Below are 27,239 nucleotides of genomic sequence, written 5' to 3'. Positions count from 1 at the left end.
TCTTTATAAATCTGTTAATTGAGAAGATTAATATTTCACATAATGACCATATATGACTCGATCTTAATCGTGAGTGAGTTATGAACTCATGCCTGTGAGGGTTTATCCTTTAATTTACATGGGTGAGAATGTCTCTTTAGCCGATTCAATATTTCTACATTTTGGGGACTTGATCAAATAGGGAGTTCGGAACCTAATATCATGAGCTGGAATTCACTTCTTTTCATATAAGGAAGGTACATGAGTCTTAAGTATTAATTTCGGGACTTGAACAATGGGGCTCCACCCTCTCATTGACCGAGAGGGACTTGGTTTATGATTGGATCATAAAAAAATTGTTCATAGAAGCACCTTAAGGTGAAATATGAAATTATAGGGGTAAAACGGACTTTTGACCCAACTGTAATTATGAACAACTCGTGAAGGATCGACTTGCTTGTAATGGTTATATCAATAGACATAACTTGTCCTACCGTGCATAAGATTGCAATTCTAGGTCTATAGTGGAGTAACCTATAGTTAATGAATGAAAATTGATTAATTAAAAAGTTTAATTAATTAATTTTATATCATTGGAGCTTATAATCGGTACGTCCATAAGGTCACATTGCGAGCTAATAATAACTTTAAAAGGTTTAATTTATTTGAAAGAAAATTTGAAGGTTTAAATTAATATTTAATATATTAGATAAGTTAAATATAAATTGAGAAAAATATCTTAATCGGAAAGATTCAAATTAATATTTAATATATTAGATAGGTTAAAATGGAAAAATATATATATGGTATTTGATACCATTAAATATTAAATTAATTAATGTATTTTGATATATTAAATAAAAATATATTTGAAATTTGAATGAGGATATCGTAATATATATCTAATTAATTTGAATGAGATTCAAATTAATTAGATATATATTAGGATATCTTGTAATATCTAAATATGATTTGTACAAGGTGTTATATCCTAACATATTAAATATGCAAATATATTATTTGACAGACTTCTCTAAGAGTCCCTATAAATAGGACTCTCGGGTTGAGCCAAAACATACAAATCTCACCCAGTTTCTCTAGAAAATGAAATTACATCTTTAAGATTTCTCGAAACTCTTCTTCTCCAATTCCTTTGGGATTTTCTTTCAAGAGCCTCCCACAAACCTTGGCCTTGTGTTCGAGTCACAGTGTAACACTAAAAAAAGAAAACAAAGGTCAAAGGCAGAGGAGCAAAAGGGGCATTTTGCTACTCAGCCCATCATAGGGATCTTGAGGATTCTCGATAGAGTACCTGTAAAAGAGAGAAGTGTGAGAAAGAAAGTTGAGAGAAAGCTTGAGATAGAAAAGTGAATTGTTGGAGTCCTCGTCGGAGAATCACCAACGAAATTCATCCTCTACCGAGACTTACACTCTGGAGCTTCTTCTTGGAGAGAAGAAAGACTCGTGTTACTGAGGTTCCTTCTTCCGTCAAGATCTGAGAGAAATCTGCAAGGTAAGATCTTGAACTTCACTCTCCAGATCTGAGATCTTGGTTTGAGAATAGAGTGTTAAACTTTACTATCTTCATCTAGGGAAGATCCGCCACTGATTTTGTGAGGAAATCGGACGAAACATTGAGATCTGAGAATCTTTTCAAGAACGGTAAGGATGTTATCGGACCTCTTTTAGACGCTCATAACTCGTCGTATGATTAAGTAAAAATCAAGAAAAAAATATTGGCACGTAGGTTGTAGTATGATCTACAACTTTTTTAAAGAAGTCATTACGATTTGGATTAAGAATCGAGAGATAGAAAAATGAGAAGAACGTCGTAGAACTAATCGAAAACCTCGTTTTTCTGCTAGGAGGAGAGAGAAGACGACGGAGCACCACGTGTCAACCAGCAAGAGGCCCACGTGCACCAACAACCATCGGACACGCGTCGAACGCCGCCTGGGGAGACGTAGCTCCAACCTTCCAGCGACACGCGTTCACGGCCAGGCAACCTGATCCACGTTCCTCAGCTGATCCAGTACCCGCGCGACGAAACGAATCCAGGCGACCCGCGATCCACCCGATCCGAACCGATGACTCGCGAATGTAGAAAATCGTGGGCGCATGACACTCGCGCATGGAACCTGGGAGTGACTTTGTCCTGGCTCATGCCTGGCGCGTCGAAGTGCGTGTAAGCCCATTTTCGTCCCATTTGACTCTTATTTTCCCTATTTTCCTCCTGAATCCAATCCTAACTTTATTTTATATGAAATATGATCTAATTGAGAAAAAATCACTACTTTTCGATACACTAATTGTGTGGAAACGCTGAGTAAGGGCACGCATCATCTAGGTAAGTCACCATACGAAACTTTAGGAAGAAATACTTGGAGGAGTCGCTTGGAATTCATGCATGCTAGTTTAATTACTTTAGGTCGTAGCTTTCCATGTTTGATTGTAGGTAAATTATTTGTTAAGATTATGGATGTATTATGTGAAGTATTATGAGAATCATCTGAGTGTTGCAATTATGTTTTAAGCTTTCGCTTTTTCTATATATATATATATGTTTAATTCATGTTGAAAGGAGAATGGGAACTTGTGAATTCTGCGTTCTGGGAGTTGATGGATGTTATCGCCCCATTGAACATGTATGTTTACTTTACATCAATTTTGTATAATGATGATGGATGATATTTGTGTACACTCAATTAAATTTTCATTACCCACAGGTTTGATAAAGTCTAGGGATATGTGGTTAAAGTGACAAGTCACTAAGTGTATAGACCTAACCTTTCCCTAGGAGCCTAAGAAACTACCACGGCATACGAACCTCCTATAGAGTACCCTTAGGCTACTTGTGTGTGGATGATGTTATAGCTTCGTGGGGGACCAGCGGGTTCCTGAACAAGACGACTACTCAATAGCCGTTTTAGCATGGGGAACAGGATACGCACGTCGTAACTGACCATTTAGCTGGATGGGATAGGGGATGTAGCCCTCCCAAATACAGGGGGATTACCTTGGGACTAAGGGGTTGCAGCTCACTTCATAAGTAAGACAGCAGGTAATCTCATAGCCATGCCGAGGTAGCCACTTGCAGGGCACCAGTCCAACATAGGTTAGCATAAAAGGAACTCTAGGGTATAAATGAAAGGACTAAGAACCAAAGAAGCCCTAAGGCACAAGTCCCAATGGGCAAGCCCTAATGAGCTAAGACCAGAACTAGATGTTCTAGAGCCAAAGGAAAGTCCGTGGTTTGTTAAGTTTAGGATGCGATGAGAGCCTACAAGTAGGTGGTTTACTAAGTATAATTTTATACTCATTCTTACTATACCTTTCTTTTTGAGGTACGTGAGACGTTGGGTCAAGATAGAGCACGTTGAACGATGTGGATTGTCATAGAGGAAGCGTGTCCCATGATGTCAATCCAGTCTTACTGATTAGTACACTTTGTCCTTCATGTTTTCTTTCCTTGTCTATACCTAGTCACATATAACCCCTTTTTATTGAAACGCTTTCCTTACGAAATAAATTATTGATTTTTGAAATAATATTTTCCTTTGAATTTCTTGCATACACACTACACTACACGTCGTAGTCATTGTTAGTCACAACTTGAGGTTAAACTTTTTTTTGGGTCGTGACAAATAGTAAGGAAGAACTTGTAGAATATGAATAACGTTTGCATTGTTGGAATACTTGAAGAAGTCTTGAAAGGTTCTTACTTTCGTATTTATTCCTTTTGTTTTAATTCATAATAAAAATCAAAATGGTTCTCAATGCTTGCGCTACATGGATGAAGAGTTCATTCCCTTCACCCAATCAATCCAAGATTTCGGGTTTATCCAAAAGACTTTTCCAACCGACTTAACTCATACAAAATTCTCAATATTTCACATTTCAGGAATACGTATAATAGACGTAAATTTTTCGTTTGGATTAGGTTGAAGGATTTTTTTTTTACCCGACCCAAAAGTTGAGATTGGTTGGATTGGTAACCCAACCCAACCCGAAAATTTTCAGGTTGGGTTGTCGAGTGGTTAAAAAAAATTATTTAAAAAAAAAAGTTTTATTTAATAACAATTTATAATTATTCCAATTTAATCTTAGATAAAAGATAATTAAAAGTTCACAAACAAACATAAATCAATCTATAATTATTCACAGGAAAAAAAAAATCAATCAAGAACAATAAGCGAAAATGGTAACATATTAACATAGTTCAACGTTTTCATAAAATCAAAGACATTTAAAATGATTAGTTTAAATATACTGTATTTAATAAAAATAAAAAATATTATAAAAATATTTTAATTAAAATAGACTTAGTATAAGAATGTTGCTAACAAATAAATAATAAATACATTATAATTTAGAATTATTTGTCTCAAATTTATAACAAAATCTTTAAATAATTGAAACTTAATTTTCTATGGATCCAATTTTGTGTCCACTCTTCTAGAGTTAAAAGAATAGGGTTAAAGAATTCCTAAAATAATAAAAAAGAACTATAGGGTTGAAGAATTCCTAAAATAATCAAAATAATCGAAAAAATAGGGTTAAAGAAGTCCTAAAATAATAATCGGGAATTCTCTCCCTCGCACTTGAATTATTTGTCTCAAATTTATAGAAAAGAAAAAAAAATCAATCAAGAACAATGAGCGTCCCTCGTACTTGAATTGAACCACTCTGGCAAATCCAGCATTACTGTAAATTTCTTAGCATATTTTATATTTTTATTTGGCTTGGGTCAACTCAATGGTTTTGCCCCATGAGTCGGTTTAGATTCAGAAAAATGAACCCAAACCAACCCGAATAATTAATGCAACTCAACCCAACCCAACCCTTATAGTTCGGGTTAAGTTGGTCCGGATTGTCGGGTTGAATGTACACCCTTAGTATAAAGTAAATCAAGAGTTGTTATTAGTTTATTCATATTAAAAAATAACATGAAATATTGAGGATTTTTTTTTATAGTTAGAGGAGAAATTTAAAAATATATAAAAGAAACTCAAAATAATAAAAATATATAAAAGAAATTCAATAAGATGAATTCAACTAGAGTCGGAGTCCAACTTGTGCGAGAAATTTTCTAGTATGAATACATTACCACTGTGATAGACAAGTGAGTTCGCAAGTTTTATAATGTATTTTATATATTATGTTTAGTTCGAGTCAACCCGAGGCTTTTATTCAACAAACACGAAACCAAACCCAATCATTTCGGGTTCAAGAAAAATGACCCAACCCAATCCCTATAATTCAGGTTGGGTTGTCGGGTTGGATATACACCCCTACCAAGATTTGATGTTCTTATTCTTTTGGACATACATAGAAGGGCATAGTCGTGCACCATCACACCAAGTTTGGTTTGAATGAGACATATATATATCAACTATATATCCAAACTCACTCAATGTTACAATGTCAGGTCTTTGTGTATAGTCTCTGAAGTCGAATGATTCTAAGTGATTTTTTAGAACGAGTATACTCCCATTACCGTTCAGTCATGTTTAATGTACGTTTCAATCATGCTCTAGATTTTGTTGAGTTCTTAAGCTAAATGATGGTTGAAATTTAACCCTCGGGAACTTTTATTATAAATTTCAGTTACTTGTACACTCGAGCAAGAGACTTTTAAGTTCACCTAACGACATTTTAAGAATTTTTTCAATGCTCTAATCATTAAGTTGAAGCAATTGCTGTTGTGGCCCTAGGTCCTCTTAGATACTTGAAAAATTGGACTATTCTTTGTGAGCTTACATGATGAGAGAGGCCGTACAAGTTCTTGTGGGATTGTGTGTTTAGAGCTCAGAAGTTGAACCACTTTGTAGGCGCATGCTTGAGAATTTGTGAGGCTTTTGGTGGGCACCCAGTTCTGCAAAATGGCTTTTGCCTTGAATTGCCACCGAATTACGGGGAATTAGATACTTTACCACTTCCAACTTTTATACTTTAGCTCTAATTTGATAAATAAACGGAGACCACGTTCGAATGAAAGTGATTTTGAAGATGTGATAACTAAGAAAGATTTAAAAGAATTAAAATTTAATATATATACGAATGAGGTGTACCCACCACTAAGGTTCAGGGCCAGATAAGTTTGCTTGGCTTGAAGCGTACAATTTTAATCACCAAAATTTTGAAGGTAGAATAAAAAGAATTTGGATTAAATAAATATTAATATACAAAAGAGAATTAAGAAAATTCTACTGTCGCCGGCCATGTGGTATCAAGTTTTTGACTCCAGGAGGTGACTGAATAGTATGAAAGTTTTCAAAATGTCATGTGAGATCCCACATCGATTGGGGAGGAGAACGGAACATTCTTTATTAGTGTGTGTGGAAACCTCTTTTTAGAAGACACGTTTTAAAAACCATGAGGAGAAACACGAAAGAGAAAGCTCAAGGAGGACAATATCTGCTATTGGTGGCCTTGGATCGTTACATGCGAGTTTTGGCTCCAAAAGGTAATTTCCTTGAGCCTCATGGTGTCAAAAGAAGGAATAGTAGTGGACCTAACTAAGGTTAATGCAGTAATGGAATAGTCTCATCCGACTATGGTGGTTGAGCTATGGTGGTTGAGGTACGTTGCTTTATGAGACTAGTAGGCTACTACTATTGGTTCATATAGGATTTCTCTAGGATTATAGTCGTCCAGACCCAGTTAACATAGAAGAGACAGTCGTTTTATATGAGACTGAGCATGGAGACTAGTAATGACGCCAATGCTTACTATACCGGATGGGACTGGAAACTTCATTATGCCTAGTGGTGCGTCGAGGAAGGGACTAGAATGCATACCAATGTAGAACGAGATGGTGGTTGCCTATGCCTCCCAATAGTTGAAAGAATACGAGAATAACTACCAACTTATGACTTGGAGTTGGTTGTAGTAGTCTTTGACCTCAAGATCCAAAGGCATTACTTATATGGAGAGAAGACATAGATCTATATACATCACAAGATCCTCAAGTATTTGATCATGAATAAAGAGTTGAATATGAGGTATTTAATCATGAATAAAGAGTTAAACCTGAAGTACATGAGTTGAACATGCGTACCAAGTATTTGATCAACGACAAGGTTGGCCTATTTGATCATCCAACCAACTGTGAGACAACAAATCATAGCAACATAGGAAGATGATCCTGGGCGAAGTTTATGATAAGCTCACACATTAGAGTTTTCATTGACCTCATATGACAGTCTACTCTAGGACGTCAGGTTATGTGTTCCAGTCGACGATGAACTGAAAGTGGTGCTGTTACCAGAGCCTCACAACTTGTTGTACACAATGCATACAAGTAGTACCAGGATGTATTAGGATCTGAAGACCTACTATTGGTCGTACGAATGATGAGGGACATAGCAGAATACATGAATAAGTGTTCGTTCAGTCAACAATTTAAAGCACCAATACATAAACCCTCAAAAATAATGTAACCTCTGAGCATTTCACATTGAAAGTAGGAAGATGTGGTCATGGACTTTATCTTCGGGTTTCCAATGACAAAAAAATGCTTCACGTTAATCTCGGTCATCATTGATAGGCTGACAAAGTCGACACACTTCATTTTAAGAAAGACTACCTATTTGATAGATAAGTGGGCGCGATTGTACCTAGAGGAGATAATCAAGTTACACGGTGAGCCCGTGTTTATAGTATCAGACTAAGATATCCATCTCACGTTGATATTATAGAAAAGTTAATAAAAGACATTGGGTAGTCAATGAAGATTTAGCACAACCTTTCACCTGCAAAGTATCTGCACAAAAGCCATATTGAATTAGCTACAAAAATAATTTTCACCCATGCAAATCAAAGAACAAGCCCTCACAAGATACGCACGTCATAGACTATGAGCCTCTAGTCCTTCAAAAAGATTTGAGCAATGAAGAGCAAAGTGATAAGGACCATGGTGTTCCAAATGTTCCAACTAAATCTATTACGAGATCCAAGGCCAAAAGATTCAACAAGCCTTCATTTTTCATCTACAAAATTGGATAGACTCAATTCAACCTCCATTTCATTTGTTAACAAGCTAACCCAATTGAGAAACTACCATTTAGAGCTCCATATGCGAACATTTTCATGGTTGGAGTGGAGGATGGGATCACTATATATATAGCACTTTATTTATTATTTAATTCTATAAGTTCTTGTAGTGGGTAAAAGGGTGGGAAGTTACCTCCCAAAATGGCCCTAACTTCTTTTGTACTGCATTTGAAAAGTGGGTATTCTGTGGAGACTATAAATATCCACAAATTTAGTAGGTAAAACAGTATTTTTTATTAATGAAATTGAGTTCTCAAGTTCACACTTTCATCCTTGGAAATTGAGATCATTTTTGTCATTTATAAGTTTCAAGCAATTCTTTAGTAGATTGCGAGTCATTCAATCAAGATCAAGTTCGATTGTGGAGTGACTCAATTTAGAACAAGATTTCAAATCTTACTTCTAATTCTTTGATCTTAAAATGTAATCTAGTTCTAGCATTTTTTGTTGGTTTATCTGAATTTTGTATCTAAATCGTGAAGAAATAGCTGTTGAAATGGATTTGCTAGACCCACGGTTATCGGTGTGAGATTTTTCATGGATTTGTAAGTTACCTCCATATGACTTTGCTCGATTCTATGGGGGGAAGGTTTGTGAGGGCCTACGTTTGGTAGTGATTGGGTCGATTTGAGCTAAGGAACACGAAAATAGGAGAACTAACTCAAATTGGAAGCAAATTTTTGTGGGTTTGCTTAAGAATTCTTCTAATGATACATCCCTCATATGATAATGAAATTGGGTGATTCTTATTGCTACAGGTTCGTGGAAAGAAGCTTGAAGTTCTAATAGGGCCTAAACAAATCGAAAAAGTGTCGAAAGTAGAACCTCGAGAGTTTAGATTAAGACGAGCTTATAGTATGTATGAAAATATGTTATTAAATTTTAGAACTGAAATAAGCTAATTTGATTGAAAATAAGCAGTTGAACTGTTATGATGCTCGATTTTTATGATAATGATGGAATGAACTCATAATTATACAAAATTGAAAGTATGACTAGATAACCATGTTTGGATCACTATACTATGTCCCTTATGATGTTTCGCACCATGACCCTAAGTCAAGCTTAGCTGAACTAGGGAAACCTAGGAAATAGACTAGAAAAGCTAACTTAGGAACAAACTCGTAAGTATGAATAAGACACCGAATGAACAATGAATGATTTAATGAGAATAAACTTAAGGACAAGTACAGAACTAAAAGCAAACTATGTACGGAGTATTTTTTACAATCCATGCTACTTTAATTCTTTTTCAGATGATGCCTAGATGGAGAAGTTGAGGTGAGAACGTACACAAGCTACGAGACTATATGAGTCAGGCTAAATAAGTGTCTTGGTCTCACTGATCTTTAGGCTTTTTATAAATCCATTATTTTGTACCATGTCATTGGGTCCAGCTGAATAAGTGTCTTGGTCTCACACCACGACATTTTGTGTTAGTATTTTGTAGGACATGTCATATCGTACTTTAAATGTTCTTGTGTACTTGCCTAATTTAAACTAAGTGGCTTGTTTGAATTGATAGTTATTAATTGCACGTACGTTTTTAAAAAAATTTAAATTATTGTGTGTTTTCAAAATTTCACATCAGCCAGCAACGGTCGGTGCTCGAGTCACTTGAAGCGAACTAGAATTTTATTTTATGCTTGGCTCTCTCCATTGTCATACACTAAAAGATATTATAACACAACTTGTAGTTAATATGATGTCATATATAAACCCTACCCAAATCACTTCAAACTAGCATTTACAAACAACATAAGCAAAGCAAGAACCTGAACCTAACTCTCTGAAACATAATGACTATCAGTTTCATCGTCTCGGGTCTCGACGATCTAGCTAAAACACTGGACATCCTTTAACGACGATCCCAGGAGCGGTCGGACACTTAGCCAAAGGACAATGATCAGGTTGTGATCCCCACCACCTCAAGTTATGTCCCCCATTCTGCAACACAATGAAAAGTAGCACGCCCATGAACGCTGTCCCTGCGTCGAGCGCGGCCGAGAGGACGTAGTTGTACTTTTGCCACCATCGCTTATGGTATCGAAAGACGAAGTAGTTGAAAATGGTACCAGTGATGAGCCAACTAGCTATGTTTGTAGGTGTTGCTGGTGGCATCCCTGCAAAGCCATAGGATATAACTGGTATGTTTATCAATGCAATCCATTTCTTTTCGGGGAAAGCTTTACTCAATGCCCAAATAGGAATTGGAAGAACAGCTCCAATCAAGAATAGCCACACCAAGTTTCGATACAACCCGCCTGGTCCAAACAATCGCCTGGGTCCTATTAGTCCCCAGATAACAGATGCATCAAACGTCACTCGATATTTCGGACACGTCCATGGACTATCAGGTTGGAGAGCCTCAGTATCACAGATGTTCTCTATATTGTCTAACATCCACCAAGCAACGGCGAGGTTAATCGTCCCGGCAACACATGTCCCGACTAACTGAGAAAACACAAATCAGTCAAGATCATGAACTCTCAATAGAAACATTAAAGTTTGCTAAAAGATCACCTGGGCAGTGTACATGCATCTTGGTGGGATTTTCATGTAATGGCCAAGTTTAAGATCAGATAAGAAAGAAAGAGCATGAACTGTGCTGATTCTTCCATAGATCTTGAAAAGTAGATTTGCTATGGGTTTTCCAGGGAGAATATAACCAATGATGAACTGTGCTATGATATCATATCCAGGTTGCTGCATAACATTCCATATAGATATAAGTCTTTTGTTTTAGAACGTAAACAAAGACGAGCAAGTGCTACTACTACTAATTCCCGTTTGATAACCTGGTTGGTTGTCGCTTGAATGACCCCGATTGGGAGGGTGACAATCCAAGCCATAGCGAAGGCAAATAGCATACCCCACCACGGCAGCTGCACGATGTCCTTCCACACAATGGACATCAGAAGAGATATCACAATGCTACCAAATAATAGGATCAAGAACCACCATTCTGGCACTTGTTTGTAGTTTTGCATCAACTTGGCATGGATGTCTAGTTTTGCATTCTTGATTGCTTCCCTGCTCTGCTTCCATATGTCCCTAGAACATTAAAAGTGCACAATCTTAAACTTGGTTCATAACTATAGTGATATACGTATTTGATCTCTAATCTCTAAACTTAATCGTGATTAAACCCGATTTGATGTGAGAACAAGCATGGGTTGATCTGACACAGAGTAATATTGCAGCTTTTGAAGAATTAGAAATACTTTCCGGGCAAAGTCTAGTCTTAATTCAATAAACGCATCAGACATTATCACTTCATAAGTACTGTCAGATCCCACGTTGATTGGAGAGGAGAATGAAGCATTCTTTATAAGGGTGTGGAAACCTCTGCTAGTAAAGGTGTTTTAAAAACTTTGAGGGAAAGTCGAAAGAGAACAGTATCTGCTAGTGATGGGCTTGGACCGTTACATATGGTATCAGAGTCAGACACCGAGTGATGTGCCAACGAGGAGACTAAGCCCCGAAAGATGGTGTGCCACCAAGGACACTTGGTCTTGAATAGGGGTGAATTGGAAGGAGGGAATGAGTGCCAGCAAAGACGCTAGGCACTAAAGGAAGGTGGATTGTGAGATCTCACTTCGGTGGGGTGAGAAATGGAGCATTCTATATAAGAGTTTGGAACCTCTTTCTTAACAAAGGCATTTTAAAAACTTTAAGGTAAAATCTGAAAATTGACCATATCTACTGGCTTGAGTACTTACAAATTACAGCATACAATCACAAGATAAAAGTGTTTTCAAGTTAAAAGACAAACAAACACCACAATCATAAAATAACATATAGAAAAGTTCATAAACCAAACTAGACCTAAAACAACAAAGTATGGCAGAACGAAATAAAATATTGAAAGTGGAAAGCAAGATGACATGAAAAAGCAAGAAAAAGTGAAAGAAAAGCATACCGTCCATGAAACAAGGCGACATGGGTGAGAGTAGCAGTGAACCTGGCAAAGCCAGATCCAATGGAGAGGGCAAACAGGGGGCTAAGATACAGCTTCGAATAGTTATTATACGCAGCAACATTGAGATCAAATTTGGGGGTTAAAACCTTGGTAGTATCATATTTCTGGCCGGTTCTGGTGAAGAGCTGATTAGAGAAAATGGGGAATTTGCGGGCGTCGAAGGTGTTGAACTTCCAGTAGCAAACAGGGAGGATGATATAAATGAACATCACAAACCCAACACCCACGTTTAGAATTGAGGACCATGGCGACACCAGTGGGCTTCCATGGTAGGCCGAAATCCCAGCCCAATCAAAGCTGAAAGCACCGAGCCCAAGTCCACTTTGGCTCGACCCAATTTGCTGAGCCGTGATGCTGCGAGGCCAAACCCAACAAACCCACGAGAAGAATGACAAGATTTGTAACAAGTAACCTGGAAAAACGTAGTACACAAAGCTGGCTCCCATAAAGATCAAGAAGAATTTCATCCTTGTCATCCCTTTTGATTTGTCTTCCTTCTCATGAAGAGCTCTAAAACAGGGGGGAAAACAGAGCAAGGCAAAGAAAACAGAGCATGTCAGAGTTAAATACTGCTAAGCCTCTGAGCTCCAAATCTGGAAAGGGATTAAGAAAGGGTACCTAAACAGAGAAACCTGTGCCAGATTTGCAGGCCACCACATTTCAACAGGATCTACCAGGTACCTTCTCAGCATTCCAGCCCATCCATATCCCAAAATCTGAAGAACAGCCAAAGAGAAAAAGATTCAAAACAGGGGAATGTGAGAAAAGGGTCTAGATCTTATCAATCGGGATGTTTTAGAAAATGGGTGTTCATTATTTTTTACTTAAATCGATATTCGAAAGACAACTTTTGAATTAGCCCCTTTTCATTCATAAAGATGCAAACCTGGGTAGTTAAGACGATGAGAAGGGCTAAGAAGAAATTCAAGCTCTGTTTATAATAAGCTTTCATGACAGTAATGGCGCCGATGGAATAGGCGTCGCCGCCGCCATAGGAGATGCCACAGTTAGCAAAAATGGTGATAATAACATGCTCCTTCATATTGAAAGGGCCAGGATTGAGACTAAACTTCCATCGAAAGAAATGGAAGTCCCTGTTTGGGAGAGTGGAGGCCATGAATCGGCCAATTGGGAGAACAGCGATCTGCATAAGAATGGCGGAGATGGCGAGTGGCTGAGAACGGTAAGTGAAGAAAGTGTTGAGGAAAATGAGAAGGCAACAAGAAACAAGACCAAGAACCCATGACCGAAAAGTCATCACCGGAAGAGACGGGTCGTCAGTTTCCGGCACGACCAGAGCCACCTCCTCCACCGAACACCGTTCCTCAGAAGGCATCTCGGCGCTGCCATTGGACTTATCCGCAGCGGCGGAGGAATCTGGGTGCGGCGGGGAGTTCGAGAACATTGAAAAAAACAGAGAGAAACAGAACAGAACAGAACAGAGGAGGGAGAGTTAGTGGGTTTCGTGAATGGAATCTAAGGCTGGAGTTATTGGGTCTGTGTTTTTTTTGTTTCTCCCTCTTATCTCTCTGTAATGAGAGGAAGAGAGAGAAAAGGAACTGAAGGAGGAAGAAGAAGAAGAAACAGAATAGGGAAGTCAAGGGGCGATAGAGAAATGTCAGTGATATGTTCAATATTTATAATTAATTTTTGGATTTTTTCCCATTTCTTAAATATTTTTCTTAATTATTTTTTTAGATTTTTATTTTAATATGATATTTATGGATTTTTATTAATGGGTTATGCTCAACCAATCATCTCTATTTCTAGGTTAGGGTTTTAAAATTTTCAAACTAAATAACTTTTATTAAATAAAAACCAATTAGTTCTTTAATTTATTTATTTAAATTTTTATCTTTTAATAAAAATAAAATATTAGTTTGTAAAATATATATTTATTTATAGTCAAATCTTTAATTAAAATTTGTAACGTGAATGCAAATTAAAAAATAACTAAAAGTCTGTGTTGTTCGATTCAATCCAAGTAACTTATAGAACAACTTAAGGTGGGTCAGATTTTTTGGGTTATCAAATTTTTTGAACCGATAAAAAACATCCGTTCAATTTCATATAAATTTTAAAAATACAATAAAATTAACGTTACCAAATATAAATTATAAGACCTAAAATTCAAAAAATTATATAATTTAACTGTCTGACCTAAATTAATTAATGGATCAAAATAAATATAATTTTTTTTTTTTTCCTTACTAATATTTTAGTAATTTGATGCTCAAAATATTATTTTAGATTATAAATTATTAAATAAATAACATTTTTTTTTTCTCCCAGTCAGTACATATACTAACAAGTTTGACTAACAATATTTTTTAAAAAAACAAATAGTCAAGAAATTGAAAAAAAAACCATTTAAATATTGTACTGGTTGAAATAACTCAAAGTAGAGAGTAAACGGCTTAAAATTTGGATATTAATATTAAACAAACTTAAAATTTTAAAAGTCAATTGAAATTAATTTATAATTTGTATTTATATCAACATGTATGATAGATAAATATGATTTCTTTAAATAATTAAAAAACGAACAATAACCGAACAACTCAATTCAACCTAGAAAAGTTGGGTCGGGTTGGGTTCTATGGACTTGTGAACTTTGTTCTGGATCCAATAATCTAAAATTTAAGGTAATAAATTAAATTAATGCATAAATTATAATAATTAAATAATTTTACTAAAATTACATTAATTTCAATTCAAGATTAAAACGGCAATATTTTTTAAAGTTTTGAGTTATTGGATGAATTAATTTTATTCCAATTGGGTAGTTTTCTTTATTATTATTATTATTTTATTAAATTGAGATATTTTGTTGTTAAATTAGAGTATCAAATTAATTCATCCAATAATTCAAACCTTAAAAATATTACCATTTTAATCTTTAATTCGTTAATTTCTACGTATTTAGTTACTTCTGGAATAACGTAAAATATAAAATCGATAAAATTTTACCGTTAATATAATGACAGAAACTGTTTATCTATCCTTTCTATGTCATTTTCGGTTTCCATTTTAAAATATTTTTTTCATCCACTTCTTTATTTCCAATCGCTTGAATATCTCATTTAAATTCTTTTTAAATTATTATTATTTAAATATCATACTTTACATAAAACTGACAAATTCTCCAACAGTCAGTTGTGTGGAATATTGAAAAGTTTAGGTGCTTTTTCATATGGACAAAGAGTTACAATTGAAAAGAAGAATATGAATAAATAAATGCCCAAAAATAACCCAGAGGAACAAAATCTTTTGCGCAATGCCATGGACCATAACGCACCACTATCATTAAAATTTATCCCAAGATTCGGGGTACCCGACCAATCTAGACTACCTAACCCTAGTTAGTTAGGGTTAACTCAAATGGGTTCGAGGGTTGACGTTTTTTAGTTAGACAATTTGACTAACCTAAAAATAGAGTTACAATCGAACCAAATCGTACCCTACTCGAAAATAACATATATTGTAATCAACCCAACTCAAAAATAAAGGTCGAGTTGAGTGGGGTTGTGAACTCGATTCGAGCTGTTCGGGTCACTAACCCAACAAGTCCGAAATTTTAAGTTGGTTGAAAATATTTTGGAATAAAAAATAAATTTTAAAAAAAAAAAAAAAAACCTAAAATTTTCTACATTACCCTTTCCCAATAACCCTACACGTTTTTATACGAAAATAAATAAAATAAAATAAAAAGAAAAAACATTACCATCCATTTAATTGCGTGAGAATAACACACAGAGAGTGGCGTTTCCCACGCGCTCTCTCGTTTACATCATCTGCCAACTCGCCTCTACACGCGCCTTCCATCCCACCTGTCACATCAAGTACATGCTGTCACTACTTTAGCTGACGTAAATCCCAACGTCGTTTTGACGCCGTCCATCAATCTCATATTATTACCGTTCGACCTTAATCATTGAGAAAACGTTGCCGTTATATTCCGACAGGGTGTTTGCCAGGTAGACAGGAGCCTCGTGTTTGGAATGTGTTTTGTGCGTAAAAGACGGATCCGGTGGAGTCCACGTGGCTTTATTTCATTAATTGGTTGACTTTTTCTCAAAAAGGAGATAAAAAGGTATGTTGTTGTAAGGCAATGAAATCTGTACTGTTATTTGGAATTGGTGACGTGTCGTTCTATTTTATTTTTAAATGAATTAATTGCTTTACTTTTAAAAAGGAATCCTAATAAATGTATTTACTATGTTTAGTTTTTTTTATTAAAATACTAAAAAAGTGTAGGATAAATATAAAAAAATATATAGATTAAAATATAATACCTTTTATAAATACATTTATTAGGTTTTAAATTTATAAAAACCCGTTTCAAACTTTTAAAAGCTTCAAAAATGTTTTTAAATTTTTTAAAAAAATAATAATATTTTTATTATTAATTTTTGAAATCTTTAATATTTAAAAAAGATTATTATCCCTAAACTTTGAAATCATTATAAACATTATTCAAATAAGAACTTTAAAAAAAATTAATTTTTTTTTAAGAATAATTAACCTTTATTTGAAAGTTTATGGATATTTTTTCTTTTTTATTTTTTATAAAAAATTTGAGATTATTTTTTTAAATTTAATGGAACTTTTAAAAGTTTTAAAGATATTTTTAATATAAAGTTTTTTTTTTTTTTCTTCTAGAGTTATATTATCGAATTTTAAAAAATAAAAAGATATTTAAAAAAAAAAAAGTAAAAATTTTAGGATAAAATAAAAAAATAAATAATAATAATAATAATAATTGATGGCCCCAGAGTCCTTATTTCCAATTCTAACCAACTTCTCTTTTTTATTTTTCTTTAAAAAATTCCAAAACAGTAGTCTGAGTTGACCCGTCGTTGACCCAAGTCACCACCTACACTTAAAAATAAAAATTCGATTAAAAAAAATATAAAAAAAATTCAAAATAGTATTCTGTCTTTTTTTTTTTTTTTTTTTTTTTTTTTTTTTTTTTTTTTTTNTTTTTTTTTTTTTTTTTTTTTTTTTTTTTTTTTTTTTTTTGTCGTTTTTAGCAGTTAATATAAAATATAATATGTGATGACTTTCTTCATTTTAAATTTCAAAGCCATAGTTGTTTTTTTTAATGCGATTTGAGTTTAAAGAGAAAAATAAAATTAAAATAAAAACAACTCATTATTCAAAATATGGAAAAAACAAATTACAGCTTGTAAAATTCAAAGCTACTTTTTTTATACCAATTTTTGGTTTTTTGTTCTTTGTTTTTTTTTTGTTTTTTTATATTTTTTAAATTAAGAGAGGTGTTCATAGTTTTTTTTTATTTGGATTGGTTGAATTTTATGAAAATCGAAAATGTGGTAAAACTTGTCCGTTAACATGACTCGACAAACCAAACTAACTCGAAAATAGAATTATAACTGAACTCAACTCGACCTACTTTTAAAAAAATTAAGAATATTTAGCATTTGAAATTAATATTAGTGATAGAAGCTAACTTGTATATGTTTGATATTAAGAGGGTTGGGTTTGGTTGGTTATGAAATATATACGGGTTGCTCGGGTCCCAACTTAACCAATCCAAGATTTCGGGTTTATTCAAAAAAAAAAAATTTCAACCAAACGTAACCAATGTACACGGTTAGGATTTTTAGCAAATATGATTTCTAGTCTTTTTCAAGGATCGCATTTTAGGTATACATATATTCCTGCCATAGACGTTAATCCTTATTTGTATATAGAAAATTGGGTGATAGACATAATGTGATGACCAGAAATTTTCTACTTAATTTAAGGTCGCTACTGTATACATATCATTAACATTGAATGCGGAAATACTTCATTTAAACTTTCATAAAACGTAACTTTCAGTTTAAAACACAGTCATGGACTTACGTGTTTTGAAAACACATTTAAAAATGACACAACAAAAAACTAAATAAAATAAATAAACGTTTAAACTAAAAACATCATATTCTAGCCAAGTCTAAGAAAATAATACACTATCCTATGCATGTGTTATGGTCTTGAGTTGTAATGTCGTCGCCAGTTGTACAGAAATGTTTTGCCTCAACTTGAAATAGAAGTAGCACGTGCTTTGAGTATTTTAAGAAATACTCAGTAAGTGACTCCACTATTGGAGGGTTATATGCAAGAACATGCGAATACAATGATGGGACCTATCATATTAGTCTCTTTTTCTACGACACTATCCTAATCGATAGCTTGGATGTGTGCCATATACTCTACACACAGTTCATACATGCAAGTATGGGCCCCTTTTCTTGTCGGGCGAGCCTGCTCTGGTAGCTCCCTATGTCAGACACCCATTAGAATTAGTAATCGTCACGACAGTATTATGTAAAACATAACGATACTTCACCTGCCTAGTGGTGTATGAGTCCGTACCCTCGTAATGGAATAGGGGTATCTCCCATGCATGAGCACACATAATGCATGAAGTACCAATATTTTTCCATTTTCATTATCCTAATGCTATCGTTCTATCAATCTATCACAATCATATTCCTTTCTACTCATACCCTAATCGTATTCTTTTATCAATCTCTCATATCTATAGCACTTCAATACGCAACATAACCTTAACGTTTCATGAACATATTTTACTTCTATCGTTAAATTACGTTTTTAGCCTCCTTCTCATATCATATCTCAAACATATCATTAAACACATCGTACCGTAAGTATTATCATATAATCCCCATATTATAACATATACATAATATATCATAAGCATATCGATCGACAAACAATCCACACATATCAATATATATGACACGTGCAGAACCACGGGGGCACGTGTCAACATCAAATATAACCATGTCGATAGTAAGACCACTTACCTGATTAGCTTAAGTTGGTGTCCCTAATTTATGCTTAAGAAAGTTCGATTTTATCTTTTGTATTCAAGTCAACTTATATGAACTCTGACATAATTTCAATTAATTCTCTAAATTTTACCATGGTTCATGATTAAGATTACAGTACTTATTTTGTAATATTCTGTGCTTCTCCTTTGTTAACGGTATTTTCTCTCTTTTTCTTGTTGTATTTCTTTCATTTTTATTTTTTTCCTGTATTTCTTTTTCTTTTTCTTTTTTTTTTCTTTTTTTCTTTCTTTCCTTCTATTCTCTTAACAATATTATGGTTGATATCCTTATTTTTATTAATTTGAGATCCGATTCTAACTTTTGTAACTAACTCTAAAGAATTGTAAGATAGGATTTAAGTGAGAACCGACCAAAATCTTTCTCCAAGTATATTTGTCTGGCGTGAAAGATATTCTCATTTTTTCGAGACACATATGCAATAGACATAAATCCTTATTTGTTTTCATATGCTCGAGTCACCAACCCAATCAATCTAAGATTTCGGGTTTATTCAAAAGATTTTTTCAATCCAACTTTAAGGTAGAATTTATTTTTTTTTCTTGATTTCTATCCTTTCTTCGGATAATAGCATTTAGTATACATATATATACAATATTGGTTCAGTAGACATAAATCTTTATTTATTTTCCTATCCAAAATTGAGATACAAGAAATCTTATTTAAGGATTAAGCTTCCTTACTTGTAATAACTTATCTATTTCAATTAGAAATATTGAAGAGGGGTAAAAAGAAAATGTAATTTATTTATTTATTTTTTAATAATCTATGCTTACAATTTGGTTATTTAATATTTTGAGTTATACAGGATAAATATTTTATATTCAAACCCCAATAAAATATACTTAATTCTAAAAATAAATTAACAAAAATAGTTATGTCATAAAACATTACTTTTTATAATATCAAGTTCGAAAGCAATTATATATATATATATATATATATATATATATATAAATTTACTTGGTTAATTCAAACAATGAAAATAAATTAAGAAAAAATAGTTATGATATCAATACAACCTCACTTCTTATATATATAATAAGACAAAAGTCACATAAATTAAAGCCTACATGAACCCAAGAGATAAGTTTGAAAGTCATCAATAGCTGGTTTGCACCCAACTATGTTTCTATACATATAAATGTATTCTTTTATATATATATATATATATATATATACCATGTATGTATCTAACTACCTATATATAGGTACATATATATATATATGCTTGTAACTATTTATATATATGTACCTACTTACATACATCGGTATGTACTTACATACAAATATATATATGTACGTATAAACATATATGTTTTATATACATATATTTTTATAGCAACGGTCAATGTTGGAAAACTATCCAAATTTGATTTAGTTTGATTAAATTGAAATTACAAATTTATATTAATTAATATTTTGAGCTATATATACGATGTTATATAAGATGATTATTTTAATTTCAATAAAATTTATTGAGTTAATTCAAACCGAAAATAAATTAAGAAAAATAGCTTTGATGAATAAAACATTACTTTTTCTATATATATATAATAAGACAAAAGTTGGTGCAAATGAGAAGACATCGTAGCTAAATCAAATCAACATGAACCCACGAGACGAGATTTGAAAGCCATAAACCGCAGATTTGCACTTAAATATGTATTTATATATATATATATAAGTAGAAACATATATGTTTTATATACATATATTTTTATAGCTATAAAAGATATTAAGTGCTCGTTTGATGCTATATATAAAGATTTCTAGCTATTGAAATTATTGGGAAGACGATAAAAGTTAGCAATACTATAGAATAGGATTTAATTTGATGAAATTCAAAGTAAAAGGTTTATTGACTCTTTATTCTTCAAATTTCTTTTTTTAGACCACTCACCAAAACATACCCGATTTGATGTTCCTATTCTTTTGGACATACATATAACGGAATAACCGTGGTACCAATGCACTGGGTTAAATGAGAAACATCACATGTCAACTATATATCTAACCCACTTAAGGTTACAACATCAAATCTTTCTATATGATCTCCAAAGTCCTATGATTCTAGGTGATTTCTTAGAACCGAGTATATTTCAATTACGTTCAGTTATAGTTAATGTACATTTCAGTTATACTCTAGATTTTAAAAAGTCTCGTAAATTTAACTTATATTATAAATTCCATTTAAAAGTTTTTGTATTAACAAAAATGTTATCTTTTACTTATACACTCGATCAAGAGACTTTAAAGTTCACATCCCAACGTTTTGAGAATTTTTTCAATTCTCTGATCATTAAATCGGAAGCAATTGCTCTGGTGGTCCTCTTATATACTTGGAAAATTGGACTTATCTTTGTGAGGTCATACAAGTTCTTGTAGGATTATGATCGTTTTCACTGTTACAAGACCTTTATGTGAGCCACTTTGTAGGCGCATGCTTAAGAATTTGTGGGGCTTTTGGTGGGCATGCCACCCCTTCGGGCTTACTTTCTTTTGTATGAGTATACACTCTAGTTTTGATCACGACTCTCGAATAAGAATGGTACATGAAAGTTACTTGTTTTTCAGTACCTCAATCACAGAAACTCCAAAATTAATCGTGCCTTTTCTTAGAGTAAACGTGAGAACTTTCCTTGAAAACATGTGAGTAAGAATAAAACATGTTGAAAGAATCCACGTTAGTCTGTGGGGATAGTTTTCCCTCTTAGAACCAAAAAGTAAGTAACTTTACAATGTCGTAGAGGAATGTCGAGGTAACTAAATGTCGAATCCTGATTCAAATCTTGATTATGAGGCGTTACAATGTGTGGCCTATTTTTTTCCCACCTGTATCGTCTTGGATAACATTAGTTCTCTTCTCAAACAAATAACTGTCGAATCCGTCCTCTCGTAATCATCTATATCCATGTTGATTCTTCCAAACACCAAATCAAGATAAATTACTATTATCTATTCGTTATCATCAAAAATCTCAACCAACTATTACATTATAAAACAATTGGTACTGATCTTGTCGTACAAAGACAAGGTGAGATAGAGTGAATAATAATCGAGGCATCTAGAATGGTGGGTCCGTTTGGAGTGGAGAAATTGTCTAAGTTCGACATCACAAGTGAAAAGGGTGGCCCGTCTCTCTCCCCCTTTGGAACCAAAGAGAAGAAGTGTATTTTTCACTCCATGTTGTTGACTACCACTATGAATGGTAGGCCACAAACACTTCTATTTAGATTCTTCCTTTCTCCAAACCCTTTTATATCATTTTGGATTATTAACTGGTAATCGAAAATAATAATTTAATTCTTCGTCATAATAATTTTGACCCTATTATTTAAATTTTCTACCTATAATAAAAATTATATTTATGTTAGGAATAGGTTTTTAGGATGGATATTAAATTATTATAAGTTCTAAATTACAAATACTAAATTGACTTTTACACCTCTTATAGAAACTAATTTATTATAAACTAAAAATATTTATTTATTTTCTATCTTTTAAGTTTATTCATGCATTAAGAAAGTTGGAGGGACAAAAAAATATTCTAAAATTATTGCATCTATTGACATTGTTGGAGGTTCAAAAAAATCTAATAATTTAAAAAATTAATCAATTTAATATAATCGGGATAGTTTGGGTCGATTTATAAACTTATTTGGGTTGGGTTGGATTTAAATAAATGAAAATTTTATAGATTGGGCTAGTAGATGAATTCTCGTAAAACTAGAATGGATTGAGCGGAATAAACCTGAATTTATTGTTAATTTTAAAATATATATTTTTACTTACGGTACAATTATATATGTATATATTCAATTGGTCAAACATTTTATACTATAACAACTTTTTAAAATAATTTTTAGTTATTTGAAAGTTAATTTTTTAAAATATATATTCAAATTTTTATTAAACATTTTAACGAGCTAAAAAGTATGATACGAAATAAAATGTCTTAATCGTGTCACAAAAACTTTATGATCTATGACAAAATTGTACCATAAATGTTTGGATTTATGGAGGTTTCATCGTATTTTTCAATTTTAGAGTATTACATTTAAGATTTTAGGTTACAATTAGTTGGTATACTTTTAAGATTTGAAGTTACAATTAGTTAGTAGTCATTATCGTAGATGGGCAGTAAAGTTACAACATTTCAATTGACCATATGTTACTCTAAGGTTTATTTTCAAGATTATAAATAATCATTCATGTTGTTGGTTTAGTACGAAGATTTTGGATATTAACATAAGTAATGAGTTTGTTTCTTTGCATATTCTTGTGTTTAGATTTGCATGCTAGAGTCACTCAAGTAGTTTTGATCAAGTTATCTTGTGGACGGGTTTGAATCACGAGTTTTCTTTACTCTTGATCTTGATTATCAAAATAATTTGTTCCAAAACTTTCCTTTGGTTGATTTTTATCGTTTTTGGGGTTCTTGGATAATTTAGATCTAAACTTTTTGTTGTTCAACAAGATTGTTAGATCCAATTCTAAGAGTTTCATAACAATTAGCATCGTACATAAATGGTAAATTCCAAGCAAGAGTTGACATTATAGTGGTTGTGGTTAATAAATCTAAAAAATAAGTCTTTTTGTATTTAATTTTGCATTCATGTTCACCATTTTTTTTCATTAATTACCTCATTTATTTAAATTGAGCCTAATTCTATATTTAATTGAGTTAATTGGTAAAATTTCAAAACATTTATGTTAACCATGATGATGTAGCAAATCTGGAAACAACCATGCTGGTGATGATATGTCTATATAAATTGTTCACCCTAATACTGTAGCATTTCGGAAAGCAAATTTTCCCGAGATGACATGAAAATTTTAAAAGGGAAGAAAGACACAACATAAAAGGGAAAATTTTAGAAGCTTCCTAGTTGGACGGGTTATCCCTACTCAGCCATACATAAGAAGAAAAACAACATAAAAGGGAAAAGATTAGATAATAGCGGAGGGAAGAATAAGAAGAACCCTAATTCAGCAACATACTAAGAATGATGGATTAAGTCAAAAACGGAGACGAGAGAGCTCATGGTGCACTTTTATTGAAGAACAACGACAAAACTTGATAATCTCTAATCCTTTACTCTCTTTTCTTATTCTATTAATTTTATATGATTAGACTTTCAAGTAGTTTTGAAGTTCTTAAAGAAGTATAAAGGTGGTTTTGAAAATTTTTGAAACGTAGGAGGGTATTGGTGACCGTGTTCTACTAGCCATTACAGTAGTATCTGTCGCACACTCTCTTTTCGATCAATTCTCTCCACGAACTCTTATCGTCCCAAACTTTTTTTTTCTTCCGATTTATAAGCTTAATCAGTCCTAAAATTAATAATAATTGAATTGATCAATTCTCTACTTATTAAACATTTGTTCGATTCTTCTTTTGCAAAAACTAATTGGTTCAATATAGTCCTTATGAGCTAATTGGTTCGAATAGTTGGTGTGGGATTATGGGCGCTTCATTATTGGAGCTTACCAATTTGTAGGCGCATGCATGTGAATTTGTGGGGTTTTTTTAGTGGGCACGCAGTCCTTTGCCTAGAAGTGGCACTAGAGGGCATTAGATACTTTATCACTTTAGACTTACTTTTTTTTCACTTAATGATTTACCATCTAATTCTGGCCATGTGTGCCTATATTTTCCTACCTTCCTCGAACAAATAATCATCCGGTCTCGTCTTTATAGATCTCAACCATACATCACTTTATAAGATAATCGATACTGATCCCTCTTATCATGTCATACAAAGATAACTAAAAAGCGATCAACATAACTTAATCCATACTCATTAGATTGAATTATGATCTTATTTGAATTGGGTTGGATTAAGTAAATACAAATTTTATGGATTAGATTGGTTGATGGGTTTTCTTAAAACTAAATTGAATCCGAACTACTCCAGTTAATTTTAAAATATATATTTTTATATATACCTAGAGTTGAAAATAATTATAAATTAAAATTTTCAAAATATATATTAAAATTAAATTATAATTAAATTGAGTCTAAATAATGTATTAACTCGATCCGATCCAATCCAACTTAACCTCATCCACCAACACCCTAATCTACTAGAGACTTTGAGCTCAAAGTGGCCAACATAGCTCACTCCTGGTTAGTACAGGTTGAAAAAAATCTGGTTCAGGAACTTCTATAAAAATAATAATTTAGTACGTGGGGTTGAAATTAGATAGGATAATTAAAATTTTTATTAATTATTAATTTTCATGATTTTCATAAATATTTTTATCAACATTTTTATTTTTACAAATGCTTCTGAAAATCGAGACCGGAATATTTCTTTTGACGTCGATATTTTGAGCCTTGACTATAATTAAAACAACTTATTTAAATAATCGAAAAGAATTATTATATCAATTTTGGACTTTACTCTTCCTTTTACCCACTCTTATTTAATCTGTTCCGTTAATAAAAATTACTTATGAAATACTCGTAAATTTTTTAAAGTTTCAATTAATGACTATAAACTTTGATTAAAGTCTAAAAAATACTCTTAAATTTTTTTTTCAAAAACTCTTACCATTAATTTTTCTTTTTTCTATATGGAAATTATTATTATTTTGTTTCAAAAATACATTTGAACTTCTATAGAATTTTAAAAATACGCTTCTAATTAATGATTAAGCTCATTAATATCTTAAAAAAAAATTTAAAGCTAAAAAAATATTCTCACCCTTAGTACCGTATTTAAAAAATTCACATAAATTTTCAAGAGTAACATTAAAAAGTTTTAAAATAATCTACGAAATATTGATAGACAATTTCGTTCATATATTGACCGTAATAACTCTCTTGAACTTTCTTTTTTAAATTAACTTTTAAAAAAGTTTAAACAATATTAATCAAACTTTTTAAAGTTGAAGAGTATTTTTGAAACACTCCTAAAAGTTGGAGAGTATTTTTTAAACAAAGTTTAACCGTCGTCCCAAACTAATAATAACTAGGAAACTCTTGGGATTCGATATAAAACCATGTTAGAAGAGGAAAAAAAATCTAAATTATCAAATAACCCCAAAAATTGATAAAGAAGCAGCTCAAATAAAGTTTTTGATCGGATTACCTTGATGATCAAGATAAAAAATAAAGAAAACTCGTGATTCGAATTATTCCACAGCATAATTTGATTAAGATTACTTCAATGACTCTAGCATGCAAATCTAAATACAAGAAAGGCAAAAGAACAATCACATAGCTTCAGAAGCATAATGATGCAACTTTCGATTTATTATCCAAAATCTTACTACAAAGCAATACTATAAATGACTGCTTGCCAACTTTAAAAATAAAGTCTTAATTAATTGAAAGGGTGTAACTCTCGTGGTCATCAATACCATAATAATCTTATAATATTAAAGAAAATTCTCGAAAACTTAAAAAAAATAATAGTAATAATAATAAAACACCATGGATTTGTATGGCACGACTAAAACACTTTATTTCGTATCATTAAGTGTATTTTTTTTTTCAATTTTCAATCAAGTAAATCGAAGAACCAAATCAAATTTAACTTATTTATTATTAAAGAGATGGCGGAAGTTCAACTTAGTTACACTTAAATCGATCCGAACACTTGGGAGTCAACCTAACGAGCTGACTCGATGATAATTCACTTTATTAAAATTAAATTGATCATAAATCCCAACGCTTATATTTGACAAGAACTTGAATTATTATACAAAACCCAATAATCAACATTTAACATTAAGTGCAATTCAGCTCCAACTTCCTTATTATCATGACCGTGAGAGCATTAATCACCACCATTCACAAGCTGCCACGTATCTCACATAACACTGCACCCGGATGCATTTTCTTCGTTGAGGTATTCACAGTGGCTAACATAACAGGGCCTCCCTCCGCCGTAACTGTCGTAAATGGGCCTTCCAGAAGCGCACCCATCGCAACATGGGCCGGGCCTACCAAACCCACTGTAACATGGGCCCCCACCCTGCCCTTCATAGCACTGACTACAGCACATCCCAATCGGGTAAGCCGGTGGGTATCCGGGAACCGGCACGCATATGTTAACCGGGAACGGTTCGGGTTGAGCCGGTGGCACAGGGTCTACCTTTTTCGGAGGCGGTGGGTCGGCCTTGGGTGCCGGGGGTGGGTCGGCCTTTTTGGGCGGCGGTGGGTCGGCCTTTTTGGGTGGGGGAGGGTCGGCCTTTTTGGGTGGGGGAGGGTCGGCCTTGGGAGGCGGTGGGTCGGCCTTTTTCGGTGGCGGAGGGTCGGCCTTGGGAGGCGGTGGGTCGGCCTTTTTCGGTGGCGGAGGGTCGGCCTTGGGCGGTGGTGGGTCGGC

The 27,239-nt window shown here is 33.1% G+C and overlaps 2 protein-coding genes across 14 annotated transcripts in view; both read right to left on the bottom strand.

Moving 5' to 3' along the window:
* The window catches only part of LOC111434112 (oligopeptide transporter 3-like), a 44,882-nt gene extending 31,258 nt beyond the window's left edge, over positions 1 to 13,624 (bottom strand). The window contains exons 1-6 of one of the 2 annotated variants that reach the window (XM_023071424.1): positions 12,903 to 13,624; positions 12,635 to 12,732; positions 11,957 to 12,526; positions 10,833 to 11,088; positions 10,558 to 10,740; positions 9,652 to 10,488 (exon numbers count right to left, since the gene is read on the bottom strand). In XM_023071424.1, the coding sequence (XP_022927192.1) occupies positions 9,874 to 10,488; positions 10,558 to 10,740; positions 10,833 to 11,088; positions 11,957 to 12,526; positions 12,635 to 12,732; positions 12,903 to 13,421 (2,241 nt within the window). In that variant the 5' untranslated portion in view covers positions 13,422 to 13,624 and the 3' untranslated portion in view covers positions 9,652 to 9,873. Of the gene's footprint in view, positions 1 to 9,651; positions 10,489 to 10,557; positions 10,741 to 10,832; positions 11,089 to 11,956; positions 12,527 to 12,634; positions 12,733 to 12,902 lie in introns of those variants that run through there. The other variant, XM_023071423.1, reaches the window with a different exon arrangement.
* A 12,873-nt stretch (positions 13,625 to 26,497) lies between these two features.
* The window catches only part of LOC111434373 (basic salivary proline-rich protein 1-like), a 2,831-nt gene continuing 2,089 nt past the window's right edge, over positions 26,498 to 27,239 (bottom strand). For 4 of the 12 annotated variants that reach the window (XM_023071820.1, XM_023071821.1, XM_023071822.1 and 1 more), the window contains exon 4: positions 26,498 to 27,218. In XM_023071820.1, the coding sequence (XP_022927588.1) occupies positions 26,724 to 27,218 (495 nt within the window). In that variant the 3' untranslated portion in view covers positions 26,498 to 26,723. The other 8 variants (XM_023071819.1, XM_023071818.1, XM_023071826.1 and 5 more) reach the window with 6 other exon arrangements.

Source organism: Cucurbita moschata, unplaced genomic scaffold, assembly GCF_002738365.1.
Source record: "Cucurbita moschata cultivar Rifu unplaced genomic scaffold, Cmos_1.0 Cmo_Scf00044, whole genome shotgun sequence".
Taxonomy (NCBI): domain Eukaryota; kingdom Viridiplantae; phylum Streptophyta; class Magnoliopsida; order Cucurbitales; family Cucurbitaceae; genus Cucurbita; species Cucurbita moschata.
This window is presented reverse-complemented; position numbering and strand designations above follow the sequence as displayed.